This window comes from Schistocerca gregaria, chromosome 6, assembly GCF_023897955.1.
Source record: "Schistocerca gregaria isolate iqSchGreg1 chromosome 6, iqSchGreg1.2, whole genome shotgun sequence".
In the NCBI taxonomy this organism is placed as follows: Eukaryota; Metazoa; Arthropoda; class Insecta; order Orthoptera; family Acrididae; genus Schistocerca; species Schistocerca gregaria.
Window position 1 is genome coordinate 563,710,678 of NC_064925.1, and position 24,770 is coordinate 563,735,447.

Consider the following 24,770-nt stretch of genomic DNA (forward strand, 5'->3'; position numbering starts at 1 on the left):
CACACACACACACACACACACACACACACACATATCCATCTGCACATACACAGACACAAGCAGACATATTTAAAGGCAAAGAGTAAGGGCAGAGATGTCAGTCGAGGCAGAAGTACAGAGGCAAAGAAGTTGTTGAAAGACAGGTGAGGTATGAGTGGCGGCAACTTGAAATTAGCGGAGGTTGAGGCCTGGCGGATATCGAGAAGAGAGGATATACTGAAGGGCGAGTTCCCATCTCCGGAGTTCAGATAGGTTGGTGTTGGTGGGAAGTATCCAGATAACTCGGACGGTGTAACATTGTGCCAAGATGTGCTGGCCGTGCATCAAGGCATGTTTAGCCACAGGGTGATCCTCATTACCAACAAACACTGTCTGCCTGTGTCCATTCATGCGAATGGACAGTTTGTTGCTGGTCATTCCCACATAGAAAGCATCACAGTGCAGGCAGGTCAGTTGGTAAATCACGTGGGTGCTTTCACATGTGGCTCTCCCTTTGATCGTGTACACCTTCCGGGTTACAGGACTGGAGTAGGTGGTGGTGGGAGGTACAGAAGCAGATAACCAGAGCCACTTCCTCATCCCCTCAAACCCAGAACCTCTCACAGAAGAACCCCAAAAGTGCCCCACTTGTAACAGAATACTTCCCGGGACTGGATCAGACCTTGAATGTGGCTCTCCAGCAGGGATACGACTTCCTAAAATCCTGCCCCGAAATGAGATCCATCCTTCATGAAATCCTCCCCACTCCACCAAGAGTGTCTTTCCGCCGTCCACCTAACCTTCGTAACCTCTTGGTTCATCCCTATGAAATCCCCAAACCACCTCCCCTACCCTCTGGCTCCTACCCTTGCAACCACCCCCGGTGTAAAACCTGTCCTATGCACCCTCCCACCACCACCTACTCCAGTCCTGTAACCCGGAAGGTGTACACGATCAAAGGGAGAGCCACATGTGAAAGCACCCACGTGATTTACCAACTGACCTGCCTGCACTGTGATGCTTTCTATGTGGGAATGACCAGCAACAAACTGTCCATTCGCATGAATGGACACAGGCAGACAGTGTTTGTTGGTAATGAGGATCACCCTGTGGCTAAACATGCCTTGATGCACGGCCAGCACATCTTGGCACAGTGTTACACCGTCCGAGTTATCTGGATACTTCCCACCAACACCAACCTATCTGAACTCCGGAGATGGGAACTCGCCCTTCAGTATATCCTCTCTTCTCGATATCCGCCAGGCCTCAACCTCCGCTAATTTCAAGTTGCCGCCACTCATACCTCACCTGTCTTTCAACAACTTCTTTGCCTCTGTACTTCCGCCTCGACTGACATCTCTGCCCTTACTCTTTGCCTTTAAATATGTCTGCTTGTGTCTGTGTATGTGCGGATGGATATGTGTGTGTGTGTGCGAGTGTACGCCTGTCCTTTTTTTCCCCTAAGGGAAGTCTTTCCGCTCCCGGGATTGGAATGACTCCTTACCCTCTCCCTTAAAACCCACATCCTTTCATTTTTCCCTCTCCTTCCCTCTTTCCTGACGAAGCAACTGCCAGTTGCGAAAGCTCGAATTCTGTGTGTGTGTTTGTGTGTTTTGTTCATGTGCCTGTCTGCCGGCGCTTTCCCGCTTGGTAAGTCTTGGAATCTTTGTTTTTAATATATTTTTCCCATGTGGAAGTTTCTTTCTGTTTTATATATATATATATATATATATATATATATATATATATATATATATATATATATATGTGTGTGTGTGTGTGTGTGTGTGTGTGTGTGTGTGTGTGTGTGTTGTGTGTGTGTGTGTTTTCTCTGTTATTAAGTAGAAGGATCATCTGTTTAGGTACCCATCAATGACACAATCCCTCAATTGTATAAAGAGTTACTACCACTGATCCTTCTGCAATTTATAAACAGCTAGGACTTATTGTCTCTAGACATTGATCTCATCTCAAGCTAGCTTTCAAGATTCTGCAGGTTCGTCATAAGATTGTGACATACAAATAAGTCATGACTCCCAACATAATACTCTATTTAAATCAAAGTCTCAATATTCAATATCATCCACAGCAGTCAATACAAATAATAACTCAGTTTCCTTCATACTTATAGCAGACTACCTTTTGGTTAATGTTGCATCCATATATATCAGTCTGCATATATAATGGTATTTTGAGACAATCTATCAAGATGATTTCTTCTTTCATATTTTGTTTTATAATCTCAGGGAGATAATACATAAATACTTCAGTTATTGCCTTCCTCTCTTCCTCTTTCGCTTTAGATTTTGATCTCTCAATAGTCATAACAGTCTGCTGGAATGTTTTCTTTCCCTGCAAGTAACACATAAAGGTTACAAATAACCACTGTACAATGGGAAAGTACTGAATTATAAAACTAGAAAACAAAAGCACAAATAAAAAGAAACTTAAAAAATAAACATCTAAAAAGTGTTATTCAGGAGACAACATGACAAGAAAGAAAGAAGTAATAATGTAAAGCTCATGTATTTCTTGTATCTCACTAAATAAAGAAATTGATGCAACAGAAATATATACAGTATTATTATTATTATTGTTTACTTTTGCCCTAATGGTCCAGTTCCAGTCATTATAGCTTGACAAAGTGAAGCATTTGCCACATGTAGCTAAACAAGCACTGTATCACTGAAAGAGACACAGAGGTGAGTGAGTGTGCTAGGACTTACCCACATTCACTACTACCAGTCTCATATCATCACAATGTGCCTGTGCATGCTCCAGCATATTAATGTTAACAGAGTGAAGTCTCAAAATGATTTAATGAATATGCTATGCTACTTATATTATTTAAAAAAAATAGTATGTGGTGCTAAATAATGAAGCTACAAAGCTAAAAATTGTTCAGAATCTGCAAATGTATGTCACAATCAAAAGTTACAGGTCTCAACTTGATCAGTGCAATATTTTGGTAAAATTCAGCATTTCTACAAAGATTTTAAGGCACTAAATATTAGATTCAGAAAGATGAAAATTCATACTTGGCCTTAGTTTCATACAAAAACATTACCTGTGTGACCCCGTTAAGCTACCTCTATTAGTTTTCAAGTTATTTACTATCATTTGTAATTGCTTCAGAAAGTTCTAATAACAGCACTCGACAACATTCAGGAAATAATACATCTGTACCTAGTTTCAAGACTTTATTGTAGAGGAATCTTAAAGAGCCAGTTCAGAGGTCATGTTCTACTGACAGTTCCGTTCTAAAAATTCTAGCCGGCAAAGTTTAAATGCAGTTAAGCTAAAACTTCTTCAGTAACAAAAGCAACCTTAATTATATTCATATAAAAATTAAGAAGATTGTACATTTTTTAACACCAGAGGTATTAATTAGTACATGTCTGAGAAAGGGGCCATTTAGACAATGCTATGTGTGCCTAGGGCAGTTGATAGCAGATATTCTGTTTGGCTGTCCACTGTGCCCATATGTAAATATGGCCAAAGAAGTAGTAAGAAGAGACACTTTGCACCAAGATATCGATCTGTCAGTGTCAGTCAAACACCTGCATGTGCTGTGCCTCTGATGACATCAGAGCTTGGCACCTGCTAAAAGCGTTTTCATCAAAAATAGAAAGTGAATTCACTAGGACTGTACACTGTCCCATATTGCTTAGATTTCATGGAAGTAACTGTTTGTGTGTTGCCTGTAATGTTGACAAAACCATGTGGCAAGTAGCGAGATCATTTTCCATTCCCGAGGTGAGCAATTAACTTTGGTGATTAGCAGCCAGGCTGATAGACCTTTTTACTCGGAACTTTCCGTACAGGTCACCTCTGAAATGTTAACAGTGCCGTTTCCGACAGGGATATCATCATCATCATCATCATCATCATCATCATCATGAATATTATTATACTGTGTGTGTGTGAACTTTTACTGAGTATATTAATCAATTACAACTCAAAAGTTTTATTTATAGTCATAGTTCCTAATCTAAATGACTAAGTAGCATATAGGAACATTTTCTTTCAGTGAGTATGAAATGTAATGTGGACTTATAGATTGGAAATTGTGGTCAGTATGTTCTCCATTGCTTTCTGGCTTACTGCAAGAATAGTTTTCAGTTCTTGTAAATGGCACAGAAGATTAATTTACCTGCTGCCCTACACTATACTATTCCGTTTTTCATTTGTGTCCTGAAAATATGATTAACATCATCTACTTTTGTCTGCAATGCAGCACTGAAAAGTGTCTTTTGTTTTCCAACTAAGAATATTAGTCAACCTGTTCAATGAAGTTCTTGAAATTTTATAAGTATAGCATTTGTTGGTTGTGTGGTGAATGTCTACAGCACACTGTTTTTAAAACCAATGGTGATATATAAGCAAAAATGAATGATGAACAATTTCCATTGAGGAGAACATGCTGGGTTCTATTACTTAAGAAGTCTTCATGTATCTGGGAAACGACTCTACATGCTTGTATCTTTTGAGTAATGCTTTCTAAAATCATTCTAACTTTTAAGATTTTTGGTCTCAAGCAAATTTGTTATCGTCAAACTCTTAATATATTCATGATGATGTAAATAAAATAGAAAGAAACTTCCACATGGGAAAAATATATTAAAAACAAAGATTACAAGACTTACCAAGCGGGAAAGCGCCGGCAGACAGGCACATGAACAAAACACACAAACACACACACAGAATTACTAGATTTCGCAACCGATGGTTGCTTCTTCAGGAAGGAGAGGGAAAGACGAAAGGATGTGGGTTTTAAGGGAGAGGGTAAGGAGTCATTCCAATCCCGGGAGCGGAAAGACTTCCCTTAGGGGAAAAAAGGACAGGTGTACACTCAGAGTAAGGGCCTTACTCTTTGCCTTTAAATATGTCTGCTTGTGTCTGTGTATGTGCGGATGGATATGTGTGTGTGTGTGTGTGTGTGTGTGTGTGTGCGCGCGCGAGTGTACACCTGTCCTTTTTTTCCCCTAAGGGAAGTCTTTCCGCTCCCGGGATTGGAGTGACTCCTTACCCTCTCCCTTAAAACCCACATCCTTTCGTCTTTCCCTCTCCTTCCTGAAGAAGCAACCATCGGTTGTGAAAGCTAGTAATTCTGTGTATGTGTTTGTGTGTTTTGTTCATGTGCCTGTCTGCCGGCGCTTTCCCGCTTGGTAAGTCTTGGAATCTTTGTTTTTAATATATCTTAATATATTCAAGAATTCTGCAGAAAACTGATGTTAAGGATATTGATCTGCTATTTTTTGGGTCCATTGTTTTACCCTCATATACAGGAGTCCACTGCATTTTTTTCCCAGGCTTGAGACTTCATGCTGGGTGAGAGATTTGTGGTCAGGGAGGAGAAGGGGTAACAGGGTAGCAGTAGGGGCCAATAAAGTGTTGCATGTTGCAGCTTACAGGGACAAGGTGGTGCAGAGTAGCAGTCGTGATGTTAAACAGCGGATGGAGGGGAGGGGTAGAAGAAGGGAGAAGTAAAATGACTGTGGATGGGTTGGTGCAATAAAAAGCTTTGTGATGCTCAAGTGACAACAGGGGAAGGGGACAGGTGGGTGAAGGACATTGATTGACGAAGGCCTGGAGAGTAAAACGAACATAGGACATATTGCAGGGAGAGTTCCCACCGGCGCAATTCAGAAAAGCTGGAGTTGGTAGTAGGAAGGAACCAGATGGCACAGGCTATGAAACAGTCATTGAAACGAAGAGCATTGTGTTGGGCAGTGTGCTCAGCAACTGGGTAGTCCAGCTATTTATTGGACACAGTTTGTCAGTAGTCATTCATATGGACAGAAAGCTTGCTGGTTGTCATGCCCATGTAAAATGCAGCATAGTTGTTGCAGCGTACATCACTGGTTTCACATGTAGCCCTGCCCTTGATGGGATAGGTGATGCTCCTGACTGGACCGGAGTAGCTGGTGGTGGGACAATGTATAGGAGAGGTCATCCATCTAGGTCTATTATGGGGATTTCAGCCATCAGGCAAGGGGTTGGGAGCAAAGGTTGAGTAGGGATGGATGAGGATATTGTGTATAGCGTGGGCTGCGAAATACCACTGTGGGGCAGGTGGGAAGGATAGTGGGTAGGACATAGCTCATTTCAGGAAATCATGAGAAGTATTTGAAACTCTGGTGGAGAACATGATTAGGTTGCTCCAGTCCTGGATGGTAATGAGTCATGAGTGGAATACTCCTCTGCAGCTGTACAGTGGGACTTCGGGAGCTGGTGAGTGACTGGAGAAGGCATGGGAAATTTGTTGCTGTACAAGGTTGGGAGGGCAATTAAGGTCTACGAAGGCCTCAGTGAGATGCAACGGGCACAGGTGGCTACGGATGAAGCCCTCTGTCGAACCTCCCGACTGCATCTAGCTGCCCTATCCTCTCTCCATCTCAACCCTATATGATTCCACAAGCGCCATTTTACCATTTCCCACCCCTAACCTGCTACTGCTCCCTAACCTGCCACCCCCCTTACCCATACCACCCAGACTGCTTCTCCTGTGCTCTGTTGCTTGCAGCCTGGCCTTGACATCCAAAGACAATGGTCATGTACATATGAGTTGTATTTGGATGAATGTGAGTGTTTATGTTGGCTAATTCATAAGAAGCCCTTTAAGCTGAACGCTTACTTGTTCAGCGTACTTTTGTTGACTCTGTCTGCAACTCATCGTCGCCACTATAAGGTGAGTAGCAATCTATCCTTTTCGTAATATTATCATTATTCCATCTTGGATTTTCCACTGTCTGATTCTGGCTAACAGCTTTTCTTCCATCTCATAACCCAATGCTGTTTCCCTTTGTTACTGTTTTTAAACATATTACTATAATCAGTGTCAGTCCTTTTCTTTCTTCTTATTTCTGTTTCACTTGTTGCCTTCCAAACCGCACTACACGCTCTGACTTACGAGCCAAACCGTACCAACCATTTCGTCTGCACACCCACAAGGATGCATGATCATGCTAACTGTTAGTGCATCAACTTATCCCACATTACTCTTGTTGAAATCAATAATCTTAGACCTTCAAATTGATCACACTTTCTGCATTGCATTTACATGTTTTCAAGCATTATTTTCTTCCTGTGCCACGCAAACTTGTACAGCATCCTACCAACCCCTCCCCACCCCACTCTTTCTCCTTTCTATTCCAGTTGTATTCACTAACCTCACCTAATGTAGTCACATCTGCTGCCTCCCTTCTTTATACATATCTGGCCACTGACCTACAACCCACATTATAATCTTTTTATTTATTTTTATCTTTGGTCTCATTGTGTTTTCACGTCAATTTCAGTTCAATTTTTGCCTTTTGCTATCAGCCTTCTCCCTCAGGTTTCACCCTGATTCTCAGTAATTCTTTTGTTACCTTTTCATTGATTTTCCCTACTTATTTTTGCAAATTGTTTTGCATTTATTTCTTTCTTATTTACTTAATTTTACGTGTTTTTATCCTTCAGCAATGATCCTTGCTCCTTCCATCTGTGACAATACAGAAAAGTGACTTCATCCCTAGTGCGAACCCAGTCCAATATATTGCTCCTACATTGTTGCTTGGCTCACAGAATCCCCCAAAATGGCCTTACCATGAAATTACCAATCTTCATCTGCAACCTCTCTTTTCACAATGACCTCCATATGCTTAAATTCTAACAATCCTTAACTCTCACCAACATAGTCCTGCAAAACTATGTAAATCAGGCTCAACACACCTTGTCTCCGTCTGTAAAATTCTCCTGCTTTGCAATCCCAAGTTCTTGGATGCCATCTCACACACAAACCCTTGCAGTCCCTGGACTAGAGCACCAAGTATGAGACACCACCCCAAAAAACTCTCCAACCTTTTTAACTCCTATTCCCACCTCCAACTACCACTATCCAGCACCACTACAACAGCCTCCAGACCTCCCCCACATTCCCTTCCAGCTGACAAACCTTGCCTCACAGACCTACTACATTTACCTCCACCTCCAAAACTCCCACTGCGAGTTAATGAGCATTTTGCTCTCGTTTACGTATATGGCCAAAAGAGTCAGCCTTCAGGAACTGTGAAACTAACCCTGTTGTCCAGGACCAGATGCCACAAAGGGCACAGGTTCACCAAGAGATAAGGAAACCCACAAGCATCTATTGTCTATTGAGACCTACGTGCTGTAGTGTGCGAGTGAGACAGACAAGAACCTACGTCATAGGGAAACCCAGAAGAAGCCTTTTGTGGCCAAGGAGATGTAGCAGTGTTAAATATGGCGGACCTGAGATGGCCATAAAGGGAAATATACATTATAACTATTTAATTCTGTAGTAATGCAGGGAATCAAGCCACAGTAATTTTAATCTGCACTCCTCCATAAATTTTCATGGTGATCCCAATAAAACTTGAATATTGATCATATATACAATAGTTTAGGATTTACTGTTAAAGTGAAATTAAGTTTTGTAACAAAGACCTAAATGCTGAAATCTGAACACTTTGGTCGACCTTAACAATCAACATTTCATACAGAAGCACATCATTAAAATGACAAACATTGTATATATCAACTCTGTAACCTTATTTGTTTAAAAGACATAGTAAATATAAATTATCAGTTAAGCATCAGATCATCATTTCCTCCACACAAAAAACATGATGACAGCATGCCACCTTATTAAATAATCAGGTAATAAAATATTTGTTGTAAAGTTTAGTGCATAATAGTTACTTTTGTTCTTTATTTATTTATCAGAAAGTACACTGGTGCAAGGCTGCTCGCTGTAGCATTCAAAGCTAAGAAGGAAATTGTATTGGTTTTATGTAAAAGAATGTAATGTTTATTATGTAATGGATATTATTGTTACTTTATTTCGAATGCGATAAGTGGTCAAGCTTTGATTATTTTAATATGATAAAATGTAAAATAATGTAGAGTAAGCTGTAGCCAGTGACATGGACGGCTTCAGGAAAAGTAACTGTTCTATTCAGCTGTGTAACAATGTTCGGCATGCAGGAAAAACACGGCCAGAGATGGGCAGTTCTGGTCTAGACACCAAAGGGAGAGTGCTGGTGGAGACGCAGAAGCGGACGGTCGGTCTTTACGTAACTAGAAAGTGAAACGACTTAGGAAATTTTGCGTTTTGTGGTATTGCAGGACTTACTCTGAGCGGTGAGCAGCTGCGCACCTAGTGTAAACTCTAACATTTCGCATAGTTAATGAAACGGACTTTTAATTCATGATGAGATTGTGAATGAACAAACTGTATCAAATGGACATGCCCTCGAGTGTAACAGTAACTCTAAATACACACACTTTCGCTATTAGTCTGCTTTCTGAATAAAAATTATTCTAACCAAATAGCAACTGTGTGGCCTACATCATGTATGGGTCGTTAATTTAGTTCCCGATATTATAATTACTGTTATTATATGTTATATTAACTTTATATTTCGCCTCCACTGAAAGAATCTCTACTCACATAGACCAACACTGTAAGTCTATTATCTGCAACCTATTCTCCTATATAAAATATACCAACCACTTTCTTCACTGACTCTCCACAGTTCCTGGTTTTTTTAACCACGTAGTGCACTGCTCGTAACTATTGATGCCACCTATTTTTACACTAGCATGCCTAATGCCCATGGCCTTGCTGCTACTGAACACTACCTTTCCAAATGCTCAACAGATTTCAAACCTACAACCTCATTCTTAGTTACTTTGACCAACTATATCCTCAATCACAATTACTACTCCTTTGAAGGCATCATCTACAAACGAATCTGGCAATGAGCACCCACATGGCACATCCCTTACTAACATATTCATGGGCCATCTGGAGGAATCCTTCTAGATAACCCAGACCTAAACCATTTACCCGGTTCAGATTTACTTATAAATCTTTGTGATCTGGACTGCATGTGACAATACCATACTCGAAGTCCTCCAGAACCTCAACACCTTCTCCCCCATTCCTCACCTGGTCTTCCTCAATGCAACAAGTCATGTTCCTCATTGTTGATTTCCACCTCGAAGATGGCTACATCAGTACCTCTGCCCATATCAACCTACTAACCACCAGCAATACCTCCACTTCGACAGTAACCACCCATTCCATATCAGTAACTCTGCTCCTATCAGCCTAGTCACCTCGAGCAGTCCCTCTGAAAATTAACCAGGAGTCTCACTGAGACCTCAACAGACCTTAATAGCCCTCCCATCCTTGTACAGAAACAAATATCTCCAGTCAACCAACCACCTCCCAAAGAGGAGCATTTCCCTCATGACTCTGTATCACCATGGACAGGAGCAACTTAATCACATTCTCCACCAGGGTTTTGACTACCTCTCTTTGTATCCTAAAATGAGGAATGTTCTACCCACTATCCTTCCGACCCCTCTCATAGTGGTATTCTGCTGCCCACTGAACCTAGGCAATATGCTTCTCCATCCCTAATCAACCCCCACTCCCGACCCCTTGCCTCATGGCTCACATCCCTGTAATAGACCTAGATGCATGACATGTCCCATACATCCTCCCTTCACCACTTATTCCAATCCAATCACAGGTACCAGCTATCCCATCGAGGGCAGGGCTACATGTGAAAGCAGTCACGTGATCTACAAGCTAAAGTGCGACCACTGTGCTGCATTCTGCATGGGCTTGACAACCAACAAGTTGTCTACCCGCATGAATGGCCACTGACAAACTGTGGCCTAGAAACAGCTGGACCACCCAGTTGCTGAGCATGATGCCTAACACAATGTTCATTTCAGTGACTGCTTCACAGGCTGGGTCGCCTGGATCTTTCCTATTAACACCAGTTTTTCTGAACTGCACAGGTGGGAACTCTCTCTGCAATATATCCTACATTCCAGTGACCCTCTTGATCTCAAACTTCATTAGTCACTGTCTTTCATCCACCTATCCCCTTACTTTTTCCCACTCCAACACTGAACAGCCTTGTACTCCACCAACACACCCACAGTACTTTTACTTCTCCCTTTTTTGTATCTCCCTCCCCTCTGCATTCTGTCTAATATCATGACTGAACTTCGCTACCCTATCTTCTCCCCACCTTGTCCAAGAAATGACCCCACAAAAGCAGCACTTTACCAGCCCCCAATCCTGTCCTGCTATTCCTCCTCCTCCCCACCCCGGCCTCCTCTTTACCTCCACCATACAGACTGCTGCTCCCATCACTATCTGCTGCATATGAGTTGTGTGTGTGTGTGTGTGTGTGTGTGTGTGTGTGACTAACTCAGAAGATGGCCTTTTGGCTGAAAATTTACTTGTTTAGCAGTCTTTTTATTGAGCATGTCTGTGACTCATCAACTCCACTACATGGTGAGTAGCAGTCTATCCCACTCATAAGATTGTCGTTGTTCTTTGTCTGAAGTACTTACATTTTAACCTGGTGTTGAGGTCATATATATCACTACATTTACTTCAGTTTTCTGTAGACAAAAAGGTAATTAAATTATAGATGTACAAGGAATAGATTCTGAAGTATTTGTGTTGCTGAAAGTTTCATTGTGAATTCTCTAGAGCCTGGTCAACTTAAAATACTCAATGCTCTTTTTTGTAGCAGCAGTAATCTGTCAAGCTGTGTGTCTGCAATACAGCCTCATATTCCCATCCAGTAGCTGAGATAGGGATAGACTGGCCCATAACATATGGTTATTATGATGTGAGTGGGCACTATTCTGAACAGTTGGCTAAGAAGATAATAGCTGTTTCTTACTTCATTACCCACAACATTAGTATGATTATGCATCGGGGATTTGAATCCAGATGGACACCTAGAAATTTATGTCTATTTGCTTCATCTGCCATTACACAGCTTACATTGTTTGAACGTGAGTAATATGGGCTGCCAGTTGCAAATATTATCACCTATGACTTATTTACCCGGACCATTAGTACCTGATCATGGAAATATGTGCTTAACTAACACCAACCACCTCTCGTTACTGAAAGTTCCACTTCCTCATATTCTTTGCCATAGAATAAGACTGAGGTGCCATCATAATAATTATTTCTTATGTGTGTGTTGAAGATATGCAGAATGTCATCAATACATATTAGGAGAAACATGCCAAGATTCAGCAAGCATAGGATAATAGTTTCAAAAATGTTACTGGCAGTTGATATTAGTGACACTGAACTAAAATTCGAAACTTTTTTCTGATTTCCATTCTGAAGTGCTAGATGAACTGAACTTACTTTTAAGACAATCAGATACAAGTTTCCTTTAATAGTACAATTACTAAGATAGATATGTTGTTTAGTGATTCCGTTTACACATTTCTTTAGCTCATGTTCTAGACTCATCCCATCCAGATGAATGTTTGTTCTTTAACTTTCATACTATTTAAAATATTTCTTGCCACTCAAACTCGACAAATTTGAGCCTTGCACAATGTGTCATATTCTTTGGTGTCTTGGCCAGAAATTTGTAATGGGGACTGGTTGGTCAAAAGAAGAGAGAAGGTTCTTAAGAATTAAGTTACATAATGCATTTGGATTTTCCGCTATCACTGCATCACTGTTTGTTTTCTGAAGTGTAATTTCTACGCAAGGTCAAAACCATATCTATCTTAGTTTAACCAGACTAGGTGCAAGTTTCAATCTCGTATTACTCTCATATGGCAGTATGTCAGTATGGAATGAAGATGGATACGGATATGATTTATGACTTTTACCAATTGAGACTAATGAAGACAGAAATTACCATATTAGACAGTTTAAGAGAGAATGGTACTGTTCCTCAAACAGGCAACTCCACATACCCCTTTACGGGAGAACAATGACACAGCACAGGCAATCGCAAATTTGCAATTCATCTCTGAAGAACAATATTTGGCACAGATTTGCTGCATTTCCTTAGATGGAATCTTCCCCCATCCAGATCATGAGCATCATATCAAGAACTTTTTTCATTCCATGCACTGATGTTTAAGGTTTCAGTTATGGCACATGGGGGCTTACACCACACTGGATTCTAATACTCATGAAATGATATAGATATTTGTAATCCCTGACCATATGGTTTTCTCTTGTTAATCTGTAATATAAGTTTCATTTTATTTAAACATGCTCATCTTAGTGTTGCAATTTACACAAATATTTGTTTAGTTTGATTCAGTGACATGGAATCTGACAATGTGCCTTCAGCTATGCAAATTTCTTTGAATGGCTGTTTACATGCAGGGGATAGACAAAATAATGTGTACAGTGGTAGTAATGGGATGGTTGCATTTAACAGTCAACAACGCAGGTAAGGCACGTGTTGCACTGGACCATACATGTTCAATACAGAATAGGCATCAGTGCAGGTTGTTAACGAGTAGTGCACACTTCATATTTGCATTCAGATGTCAAGGTCAATGTGCAATGAAAGACCTAAAAGAGTTTTCAATGAGATCAGATTGTGGGGGCCCAATTAGCTGGAGCATCAGTAACCAAGATAGCCAACTTATTGGATGTTTCAAGAGCAACTGTTTCAACAGTCATGACTACCTACACAGAACATGGAGAGACATCATCGTCTAAATGTAATAGTGGGTGCAAATCAAAATTAAATTACAGAGATTGCCATATGCTAACATGAATTGTGTCAATTGTGTCAAAACAACACAAAACTACAGTATCTAAAGTGACTGCAGAGCTCAAGGGACATCTTCGAGACCCTGTATCTTTCAACACTGTCTGCTGAGAACTCCATAAAGCGAATATTCATGGATGAGCTGTTACATTGAAACCATTAGTGATGACAACCAATGCAAAGGAGCATAATAAATGGTGTCAGGAGCATAAATCCTGGCTGGATGATCAATGGAAACACGTCATGTGGTCCAACGAATCAACATCATTGCTACTTCCAACATCGAGCTGGGTTTACATCTGGAGAATGCCTGCCTGCCCCCCCCCCCCCCCCCCAAAAAAAAAAAAACCTACAATCCTGATTCCAACGGTTAACAGTTAATCATGGGGGTGGATGCATGATGGTGTGGGCAGCCATATCACTGTATTCTGCTAGACCCATTGTTATTCTCAAAGGCCATGTTACAGCCAACAATTATGTTAACATTTTAGGTGATCAAGTGCACCCCATGATTTAAATGTTGTTCCCCAATAATGATGCCATATTTCAGGATGATAATGCACCCATTCACACGGCCAGGACAGTACAATCGTGGTATGAGTAGCATACAACTGAAATGCAGTGTCTTCCCTGGCCAATGCAGTCCCCAGACTTTAATATTATCGAACCATCGTGAGTGGTATTGGAGCACAGACTCTCTAACAGATTTCCACCTCCCTCATCATTACAGGAGTTAGAAGAGGTTTCGATCCAAGAGTGACACAATATTCACTGGAGACTATACAATCGTTATATGCCAGTATTCCATGAAGAATTGCAGCTGCAGTACGCAGTCCAACCCCTTATTAATAAACCATTCTCAAGTAAGTACAGGTGTTCACATTATTTTGCCTACCCCATGCACTTCAGAGTAAGCCTCATAAAAAGGGAAACTGTTATTTATAACCAAAATAGAAACTTTTAGCCTAAAGCCAGAGATATGTTACACTTGAATTAACAAACTTTGGCAACATACGTCAAACTGATCACTTCATATGACTGCTAATAAACAACAGCAAGGTGTTAACAAAAACATTACAAGAATTGGCTTTGAATACTGTGTGATGTGTAAAAATTTCCTGCAGCTCCTAGAAGTTTAGCACAAAAGAATTTACATATTATAATGACTATTCTGAGAACACTGTTCAGCCAACTCTGATTTTTAAATAATATCTTGCTTTAAAGGTTATATAACCTTCATGTTATTTGCATGTTTGATTCAAAGTGTTGTAGTTTTCATTATTACTGTATATGGATTGTCATTACACACTTATAAAACACATAAACAAAAATCTAACAGTCTAAGGCCACATCTTACCTTACATCTAGGTGTTTCGCCTGTCACAGCTCTATGTATACAGCTCACCATGATCCTCAAAAATGCAGACTTTGTGTCTGTATCTTTTTGCCGCAAAAAACATTCTATGAATTCCTTCCAGTCACATAGTTCTTTACATATGTCCCAAAGTGAGTCCACATACAGTGTTTCATATCCATGATACTGTAAACACATGGTCAGTAGAATGAAAAGATAGATAAACAGCCACTAATGACATTAAAGATGAAATATGGGGAGAAAATGAAAGATAAAACCTCTAAATTCTCTACCTAAAAGATGCAACCTACAATAAAGCAGATAAACCCTGTCGCTTAATGTTATACTTAAAATTTATAAATTGTTATTGCAAAACTCATATCATCATCATCTTGGACAGAAGCCTCTCCATCATGATCTGTCTTGCCAGCACCTCTCTCTGTCCTCACCTTGGTCAGTCTTCTCCTTTCTTCTGGACACACTCCTCAACTCCTTTCAGTCATCTGTCTCTTGGTCAGCCTCTTGGTCTCTTTCAATCCGGTTTCATCTTGTGTATCCTCCTGGGTATCCTTTTCTCCTCCATTGACTTAACATGCCCATACCATCTCACCCTTGATTTTCTATCTCCTCCTGTAATGGTTCACCTTCATTAACTCTCTGATCCTCTCATTTCTTAACCTGTCTATATTTGTCACTCCAATACTATTCCTCGAGAATTTAAATTCACTAGCTTGTACTTTGCTTTTCTCTCTTCCTTCCATAACCCAGGTTTCGGATGCATGTGTCAGGATCGGGACATAAAATGACCAGTATATAACCTTTTTACCGATTTGGGGTACATCCTTGATCCATACCAGGCTTCTGACACTCTTCCAAAACGTTTCTGCTTTTCTCCCTCATTCGTTTATTTCTCTGTCATATTTTCCATCCTCCTGTATCAGACTTCCTAGGTACTTGAAACTCTTAACTTTCTTCAATTATTCCCCACCAATTGTTGTTCCAGTTGCTCCTCTCTCTTTCGTTCTAGTTGTAATATAATCATCTTACTCTTACTTATCCTAAATTTCATCCCATATTCTTGTACTGTTTGTTCCCATATGTCCAACTGCTCTTGTACTTCCTTCTCCTTATTCCCCTCGAATCATCAGATCATCTGCAAACACCATAACTTTCATCTTTCTTTCACCAATTACTTGTGCTACTGTACTCATTATATCATCCATCACTACAATGAAGAGTATTGGTGAAAGTGCAGTTCCCTGCATCAAGCCATTCTTCTGTTCAATCAAAGCTGATATCACTCCTCCCACTTTCACACAGCTCACACTTCCAAGGGTACATTTCCCTTATCCTCCAAATAATCTGCTTTGCTACTCCTCTGTTTTCCAGGGCTTTCCACACTTTGCTTCCATATACACTATCGCACACTTGTTCAATGTCCAGGAAGGTCATTAGTGGATCTATTCGATATTCATAATGCTGTTCCTACAGTTGTCTTACAGCGAAAATTAGATCCACCGTGGACCTTCTTGTTCTGAAGCCATGTTGCTCTTCTCTCATCCCTCCTCCTAATTTTGCCTGAATTTGTACTTCCAAAATTTTCTCAAAAATCTCTGCACAATGAATCATCATGATAGTTCTTGCACTCTTTTCTATTTCCCTTCTTAAAGATCAGGACAATTATTCGCTTCTTCCAGTCTTGTGGTATTATCATCTGTCTCCACACAATTTTCATTATTCGATATAGCCATTGTATCCCCACCACTCCTGCTGCTCTCACCATCTCTACACTTAGCTCATCCAGATCTGGTGACTTCCCTCCCTTCATCTTGCCCAATGCCTCTTCCACTTCTCCCATGTAAGGTATGTTTCTATTTGCTATTCATCCTCTTTCTTCTCCTCGGCTTGTTCCTCCTCATCAAGGTCTCCATTCGGGTTCTGGAGTTCTTCAAAATACTCCTTCCACATATTCTTGAGTTCCTCCTTATTCTCTACATCTTGGCCACTTTTGTTCAACATTCGAGCATAATCTGTTGTACCATTCTTCCTCTTACTTTTAATCATCCCATACAACACCTTTTTTGAACCTTCACTATCCTCCACCATTGTTCTGGTCGTGTTCCATCCACTTACTTCTCTCCTCCATTATCACTCTCTTTGTTTCTTTCTTTCTTACTTGATACTCTTCTCTTGTCTCTACCGTTCTCTTCTGGAACAATCCCCAAGGGCTCTATTATCCTTCTGTACTATATACTTTGTTTCATCATTCCACCAGGGTGTTTCTTTCCTTCTCTTTTTGTTGCTTGTCCTCCCACACATAGCTTCCGCCACACTTAATAAGGTTCCCTTGAATCTACCCAATTCTTCTTCTACCATTTTTGGTCCATCCTTTGGGTTGCTTTCCTCTACTACTTGTAGGTACTATAGCCTGCTTTGTTCCCCTTCAACTTCCATACCCTTATACGTCTTTCTTGGTTCTCTGTCCCTTTATTACCCTTACTCCCTCTCAGGTTCATTACCAGCAAACAGTGGTTGCTATCCAAGGCCTCTGATGGTATTACCTTAATGTCAATGATGTTCGTATTCATCTCACTATCTTATGGGAAGTAGTCAACTATCTACTTTCTCTCTAAGTCTTGGCTGTACCATGTAATCTTGTGGCTCTCTCTTTTCCTGAACCAAGAGTTCTCAACCAGCAAGCCATTCCTTTGACAGAACTCTAATAGTCTTTCACCTTCCTCATTTCGGCAGCCCCAACCCTCTGGTCAAAGCACACTTTCACAACCTTGTCTCTCTTACAACGTGTGCGATAAAATCCCCCATTACTATCACATTCTTCCGTCCCATCTGCTTCTGCATTTCCTGTTGAAACTCTTGCTTCTCCTCAGAAGTGCAACCCAGCTGCGGCGCATATGCTTTATTGCCTCTATGGTCGTCCCCTTGAGTGATATTTGACATCATCATCCTATCACTTATTCTCTTCACTTCCTCTTTCAATCCTTCTCTTACTACTCTTCCCACTACATTTCTCCTTCCCTCTTCATTTACACTCCAGTACAGTCAGTAGCCTTTCCATCATATTTCAGCTACCCCAACAGGTCTAACTTCCTTCTTTCCCTCATGTCTACCGTATCCTCCACTTTTCCAGTCAATGTTTGTATATTTAATGTTCCAAATCTAAGTCCTTGTTTATAGACAGTTTGTGATTGATTAAATCTGTCCTTTCCAAGGCCCATTCTATTTTTGAAAGCAGAAATCATAATCCACTACTGGCTTCCTGGGCCTATCGTAGCTTCACCACAGCCCTGTTAGCCGTCACTTTTCAAGGTTCCTGTAGGACCTTCACAGCTACCGTAGCAGTCCCTGGGCACACACAAATACAGTTATGTGAAGTGAGGTACAATGGGGACAGTGTGTGCCCCGGGACCGCTATGGAAAACCCATGAAACAGTGTAAACTGAAGAAATGTTCAGTAAAACATATTTTCAAGCCACAGTTACTTAACAAACATACTTTTTCTGCTATAAGTAGATTGAAAGAATAAATAATTAATGTTCAATGCATTCTGCCATTAGGTTATACAAAATTAATAAGCATTCTCATTTATGTACTTTGTCACATGTAAAAAACTTCTTTAAAGGACATCATGATGGGCTATGTATGTAAAATTATTTATTTATATGAATCATTACTGAAATTTTGGCTATGTGGCCACTATTATGTGGCACGCTGCAAAGCTGCAAACACAGAGTATATACACAGAACTGCACTCACACCTGCTAAGCATATGGTAATTATACAGTGTAGATAATGTTTTGAAAAGTTGTAGAGGGGATTTAATAGATGACGTTCTGATAAGGAATCCATGTCTGAGGTAAAATAAGTTTGAAGATCACTTTCAAATCTCCTGCTTTACAGTACGCACACAGTGGAGAGAATGAACTCTGACCTATTTGTTCTGCAGGGCCCATGATATGGGCAATGTTCCGAGTACTCACCATCGGGTTCTCTTCAATATGACTAAGGATGTCCTCTACAAACTCAAGAGAGCCATGGAGCACCACAGCCAGTCCTCCTAGTTACAAATGTACCAGTTTCTCTTAGCCTTTGTCATAGCCAGGCAAAAAATTTACGCAATATCATAATTATCACATGGACTGATGATGATCTCCTTGTTTCAGTTCGAGCATGTACCATTCACATTTTGAAGATGTACGTACAGATGGAATATAACACAATTTATAGTTAATTAACACCTCAAACAGAAAGTGGAGCCCAGTCCTGATATTCCATAGACCTGTGCTTTATCATGGATGACAATAATTCCTTTGGTAACTAGCAAAAATTGAGATATTACATAAAATGTTATGTTTTTTATGCAAAATTAATATTGTCATAAATATTGTAACTCATTAGCCCATTGTGTGCAGATCACTAGAACTGGTAATGTGTTTGTAAAGCCTTTTACAAGTTGTCATCAGCCAGTTGACATAAACTGTTGTGTAATGGTCTCCTCTAGACCTTGCCATACATTATTGTCATTAGCAGTATGCATTTATGTTGCTCCTGTATGTTTTCTAGTGTAACCTACACATCTTTCATTATAACATCAGTGTGATCATTCCATACTTCTTGCAACAGAACAGTGAACTTCATTGACCCATGTGTCAGGTATTCAACTGGCTACATATCACTCCCACTCCACAACGTATAACTTTACGTAATATCTCAATTTTACTAGTTGCCAAGGGAATTATTGTCATCCCATGGTAAATCACATGTCTATGGAATATCAGGACTGGGTTCCACTTTCTGTTTGAGGTGTTAATTAACTATAAATTGTGTTATATTCCTTCAGCAAGTTTAACTTCAAAATATGTTCTTCACTTTGGATAGTTCCTAACACAATGTCTTTGCTTTTGTGTTTACAAAGAAGTGTACATACTGCAACAAAACATTCGCATAAATTTGGGTCTCTTACTTAAATAGATTTTTGTCTTCTACTGCCATCAGCACAGGTTGCCCACTAAAACATTACACACCCAAAGTGTCTATGCCTTTTTAATTGTAATAAATCCTCTTTATGATAGTGGTGTAACCCACTGAAACATGCAGTGGGAAGAACAAAATCATTATTTTACTCGATAAAGTAATTTGTATTTTCCAAAACAACTACTTCCCCACAAAAAAAGGGAATATATTTATAGCTGATCAAAGCATAAATTCTCATTATGTGAAGGGAGTTGGTTGTTTAACTGGCAAATCCCAGTTGTTGGTCATGTGGTAACATTATTTCATGTAGTTCTCAGTAGTGCATAATTATATTACTATAAAAATGTAAAGGCTAAGTATAGAAGTATCTTACATATACCAGCGAGAAAAATATGAAATTACCAATGGAGCACCAATGAAAGGAAGCAGGATGATTGTGATTTAACATCCTGATGACAATGACATGATAAGATACAGAGAAAAAGTTCAAGTTGGGAAACAAAATCAGTCGCATCTTTTGCAGAGGTACCATTAAAGCACTTGACTTTAAGTGGTTTTGGGGAACCATGGAAAACGGATTTGGATGGCCAGTCAGAGCAATGAAGCTGATCTTTCCACAAGGAAGTCTGATGTCTTAACCACTGCACTGCCTCACACAGTCCATGTCCATGACATACGTACCTAGTCACAAGTAAAACTATTAATCAAATAGAGCTTTCAAGGGCTACTGATATGTTTCAGTAAATGCCCAGTTTATCATCTTAGTTTATTTATTTGCTCCGTGAAGAATGCCCACTTCTTTAAATATAAAAGTTCCAAGAGATAATGTATAGCATAATTACTCATTATCAGTTAATTTGAAGTCGGATACATATAATATGTTGCATTGGTTTTATTGTTGTAATTATGACTTACTTTACATTCCTTGAAGAAGCAAGCAATGTTTTCCAGTAAACTTGAACCATCTTCTTCCATTATCACTCTCGATACTTGCAATACATAGCCTGCTGCTTCCTGTGCCACAGGCTTGTGCTCCGAGAACACCAGAAAGAAAAGTTGTTCTTTGTCTTTTTCATTTAACACTGACTGATAAAATCTGCAAATGTACACACACATTACTATTAATGAAGATGGAATAGGCTCGAAGTCTAATAAATGAAGTGTAGAAGATGATTATTTCATTTTTTCTATTGAAAATTTTTGTCAACCAATGGCCAGAACTTAAAAGAAAAGTAATAATGAAATTTCTGAAATACAATAACATTGAAAACTCTAATAATAATTATAATCTCTCTCACACACAGCACAAAACATTATTTAATCTTACATATTTTACTAATAGGTGAGGCAGAGGAAGGTGTTCACTGTGGCCTAATAGTAACAACCATCTGAACATTTTCCAAGCCTGATTTGGAAACAGCAAAAGTAGAATGGCTGCATTAAGTGAATGAGCCTGTGTTCACTATACATCAACTGCTTCTTTATTCAATAATACATCATGGTAGCTTACAACTATAAGAACACAATAAAGCAGACTTCAAAGTACTCATACATAATGTGTTTAACAGCAGAACAGCCTCTAACTTTGGTTTGACAATCTGAATTTTGTTACTGATAAATATCGACTACTGTAGAAGCATACTGAAAATTTATTTAACTGAGTGCTGCACACTTAAAGAGTTCATTTCAAATGCTGATCTCTAAAGTAAATAGACGTTACTGTGAAGTCTCTGTATGATTCTCCACCTCATTAAATATAGGCACACATGAACTTCTCATATTAATTGCCACTGGAATTATTGTCGTCCCTCAGTAAAGCACAAGTACACAGAATATTGAGACTAGGCTCTTATTGTGTGTAATGCGCAGTTTTCAATGGAGGACATAACATCACTTAAGTTTGTCTTCTTAATACTCTGCTTACTTCTGTAGAAGCATTATGGTAGATAACCTGTTGTTTTGAAGGCCTCGTCATCCATTTGTATATCTGTAGCGCTCTTTGTACACACCGAGATGAATATAATGTTGTTCAGAAACAGAGTTCACACTTGTTCAAGTTCTACTTGCAGGGTATTTTCATCTGATATGGTACGAGATTGGTGGACCAAGGTCTTAGGAGTCTCTCCCCCCCCCCCCCCCCCCTTGCCCCCCCCCCCAGATGGTGTGAATTAGTATCCTGTAAATACAGTACCGTCACTAAAAAATGTCACGCTCTATGTAGCCACATCATTCTGTGATTTTACCATTCAAATATGATCTCATATCAATGTGACAAGTTTTCAGCAAGGGGCACATGGAGCAGTGTTCTGTCTTGCAGCACATGTGCATGCCCTTTAGCATCCCGGTTCTGTGATAACTCGTTAAACCATGCATATGCCAATGAGGTCTTCAATACCAACGTATTTTTTCAAGTATTCACCAGAAGATGGCCAGAAGACTCTGTGCAAAAATATTATGGCAACAAGTTACAGACACCTGGCACTCATATGTCTAATTAAGAAAATTACAAAATTTGTAACAAATGAAGAGAAAAACTATTTATGGACAAAACGGATACATAGGCACGGAAATAGTGAAATAGTGTCCCTTCCGCAATGAAAACCATGCAAAACCATGTAACTATTTATCTGTCTCTTACTGCAGACAGTCTGTGAGGTAGGCTTGATTTTATGGTTTTCTTTTTTTTTTGTGTGTGTGTGTGTGTGTGTGTGTGTGTGTGTGTGTGTGCAGGGGGGGGGGGGGGGGGGTGTCATACACTTTTCCTTTTCTGGTGAAATACGATATGTAACTGTCTTTTCCTTGTGCCTGTCTGCAGAGCACATTATCAAATGTTTATCTTCATTCAGTTTTCAAAAAATGAATGAATCACAACATTTGTCGAATCAATAATATTTTATTGTTTACAATATATTTTGGGATCATGTAATAACATCTTCCAGTGTATACTGTAACAATGGGAACAATATGCTATAATAAGCTCCAATCCAAAAACGAAAATGTAACAGGATATTGATGACTTTAATCACCTAAAGCATTGACAAACTAAGGTTGTCTTCTGTAGAACTAAAGTTCCATGTCTCACTTTATAAAATAGGGAGCCTAAGAATGTGTGTGGTGGTGGTGGTGGTGGTGGTTAGTGTTTAACGTCCCGTCGACAACGAGGTCATTAGAGACGGAGCGCAAGCTCGGGTTAGGGAAGGAAATCGGCCGTGCCCTTTCAAAGGAACCATCCTGGCATTTGCCTAAAGCGATTTAGGGAAATCACGGAAAACCTAAATCAGGATGGCCGGAGACGGGATTGAACCGTCATCCTCCCGAATGCGAGTCCAGTGTGCTACCCACTGCGCCACCTCGCTCGGTGAATATGTCTGTGTGTGTGTGTGTGTGTGTGTGTGTGTGTGTGTGTAGTCTCTCTCAACAAAAACATGAAATACCTAAGAAATAATAAAACATTTAAAAAGAGAGAATGAAATAAAATATGTTAAAGACACATACATACAAGAGTGACAGCAACTTCCATCTTGCTCATCTAGCCATACTAACAGGAAAATGTTAAACAGCAGAGGGGAGAGACCAACAAAAGTGCACACCACATGTGATGCAAACACAGTTGTTGTGTGCATTTACAAAAGTTGGAAGGTTAGAACTGCAAGTGGAAAAACCAAATAAAAATGTATGGATAAAAATAATTTGAACAATAATGTTCAGTTGCAATTGTTCTATGAAAAGAACTCTCTTTCCAGTATAGCATCAGTCACAGAGTTGGAGAAACTGTTGGTTACTGCAGTCTGTATTACTATATATTTTCCTTGAGACATACTTTCCTTTACTTGTTGTTTGATACATATCATTTAATCATAAGCCAACTGATTTAAAGCTGGTGCCAAAGCATGATACAGGAACTGTGGAACTGATCACAGATGTTTGTCTCAGAATTTTGATTGTGTAATGCTTTTGTGGCTTATGATTTTTCTTTTTAATCCTAATTTGTGATTCCTACTTTCATGCATTGGCACCACAAAATCAGTTTATTACACATTCCCTTTGGAATATATGGCACGGTTTTGCATTGATATTAACTTTGATTACTTGGTTATTGTTAGCCTGCTTGTTGTAGTGTTACACGTATGTAGGTGAGCTAATCGGTCACTCAGTACTGGTACGAGGTAAGACGAAATTTTACAGCTGGACACTAGCGGGCCCTGATCTCACAGCACACTGGGGCAGGTCTGGCTAGGTGACCAATACAAGCAAGTCCAAGTACAAAGATGAGCAGTGTTGCCACAAATGAGTAAATCCCAAAGCCGGGAATTTGGACAGCTTCTGCCTACGTGGCTTTTGTGCAGGAGGTGAACCAAAAAACAGTGAAGTGTCAGACAATCATAACCACAGTAAAATGAAGTGCATCCAATGACACAACAATATTTTCAATATCTTTAAAACTACAGGAGTTCATATTCCACAGTGAATAAATATTTTCACAATGAACCTCTGAATTAAAAGCTTTTATTAAACACTTCATGCAATTTCAAGAAATGACAACTTTGGCGGTGTCACTGCACAATAGCTATCATTCCTGAAAGCCACTCGTCTGTATCTTTTATATTTTTCTGACTTATGAGATATTTTATACATTTTTCATTAGCAAAGGTATGTCAGAACGTTATATTCTTCAAAATTACACAGCAGACGAATATAACATGAATATGCTAATTGTCGTACTAATGCAGTCATTTAATGGCCAGTTTACAATTTAGCCAGTGCTTTATTTCAATGGTGACTGTAAGTGCTATTAAAAAATCATGGTAACTTGAGATGTCATCAATCACATGTATTGGCTGACATCACTATTGAAAAGA

The 24,770-nt window shown here is 39.7% G+C and overlaps 1 protein-coding gene across 5 annotated transcripts in view; it reads right to left on the reverse strand.

The window, feature by feature from the left end:
* The window catches only part of LOC126279017 (cohesin subunit SA-2-like), a 359,735-nt gene that overhangs the window by 183,974 nt on the left and 150,991 nt on the right, over positions 1-24,770 (reverse strand). For all 5 annotated transcript variants that reach the window (XM_049979406.1, XM_049979405.1, XM_049979404.1 and 2 more), the window contains 3 exons: positions 20,827-21,007; positions 14,923-15,105; positions 2,119-2,331 (listed from right to left, as the gene is read on the reverse strand). In XM_049979406.1, the coding sequence (XP_049835363.1) occupies positions 2,119-2,331; positions 14,923-15,105; positions 20,827-21,007 (577 nt within the window). The remainder of the gene's footprint in view (positions 1-2,118; positions 2,332-14,922; positions 15,106-20,826; positions 21,008-24,770) is intronic.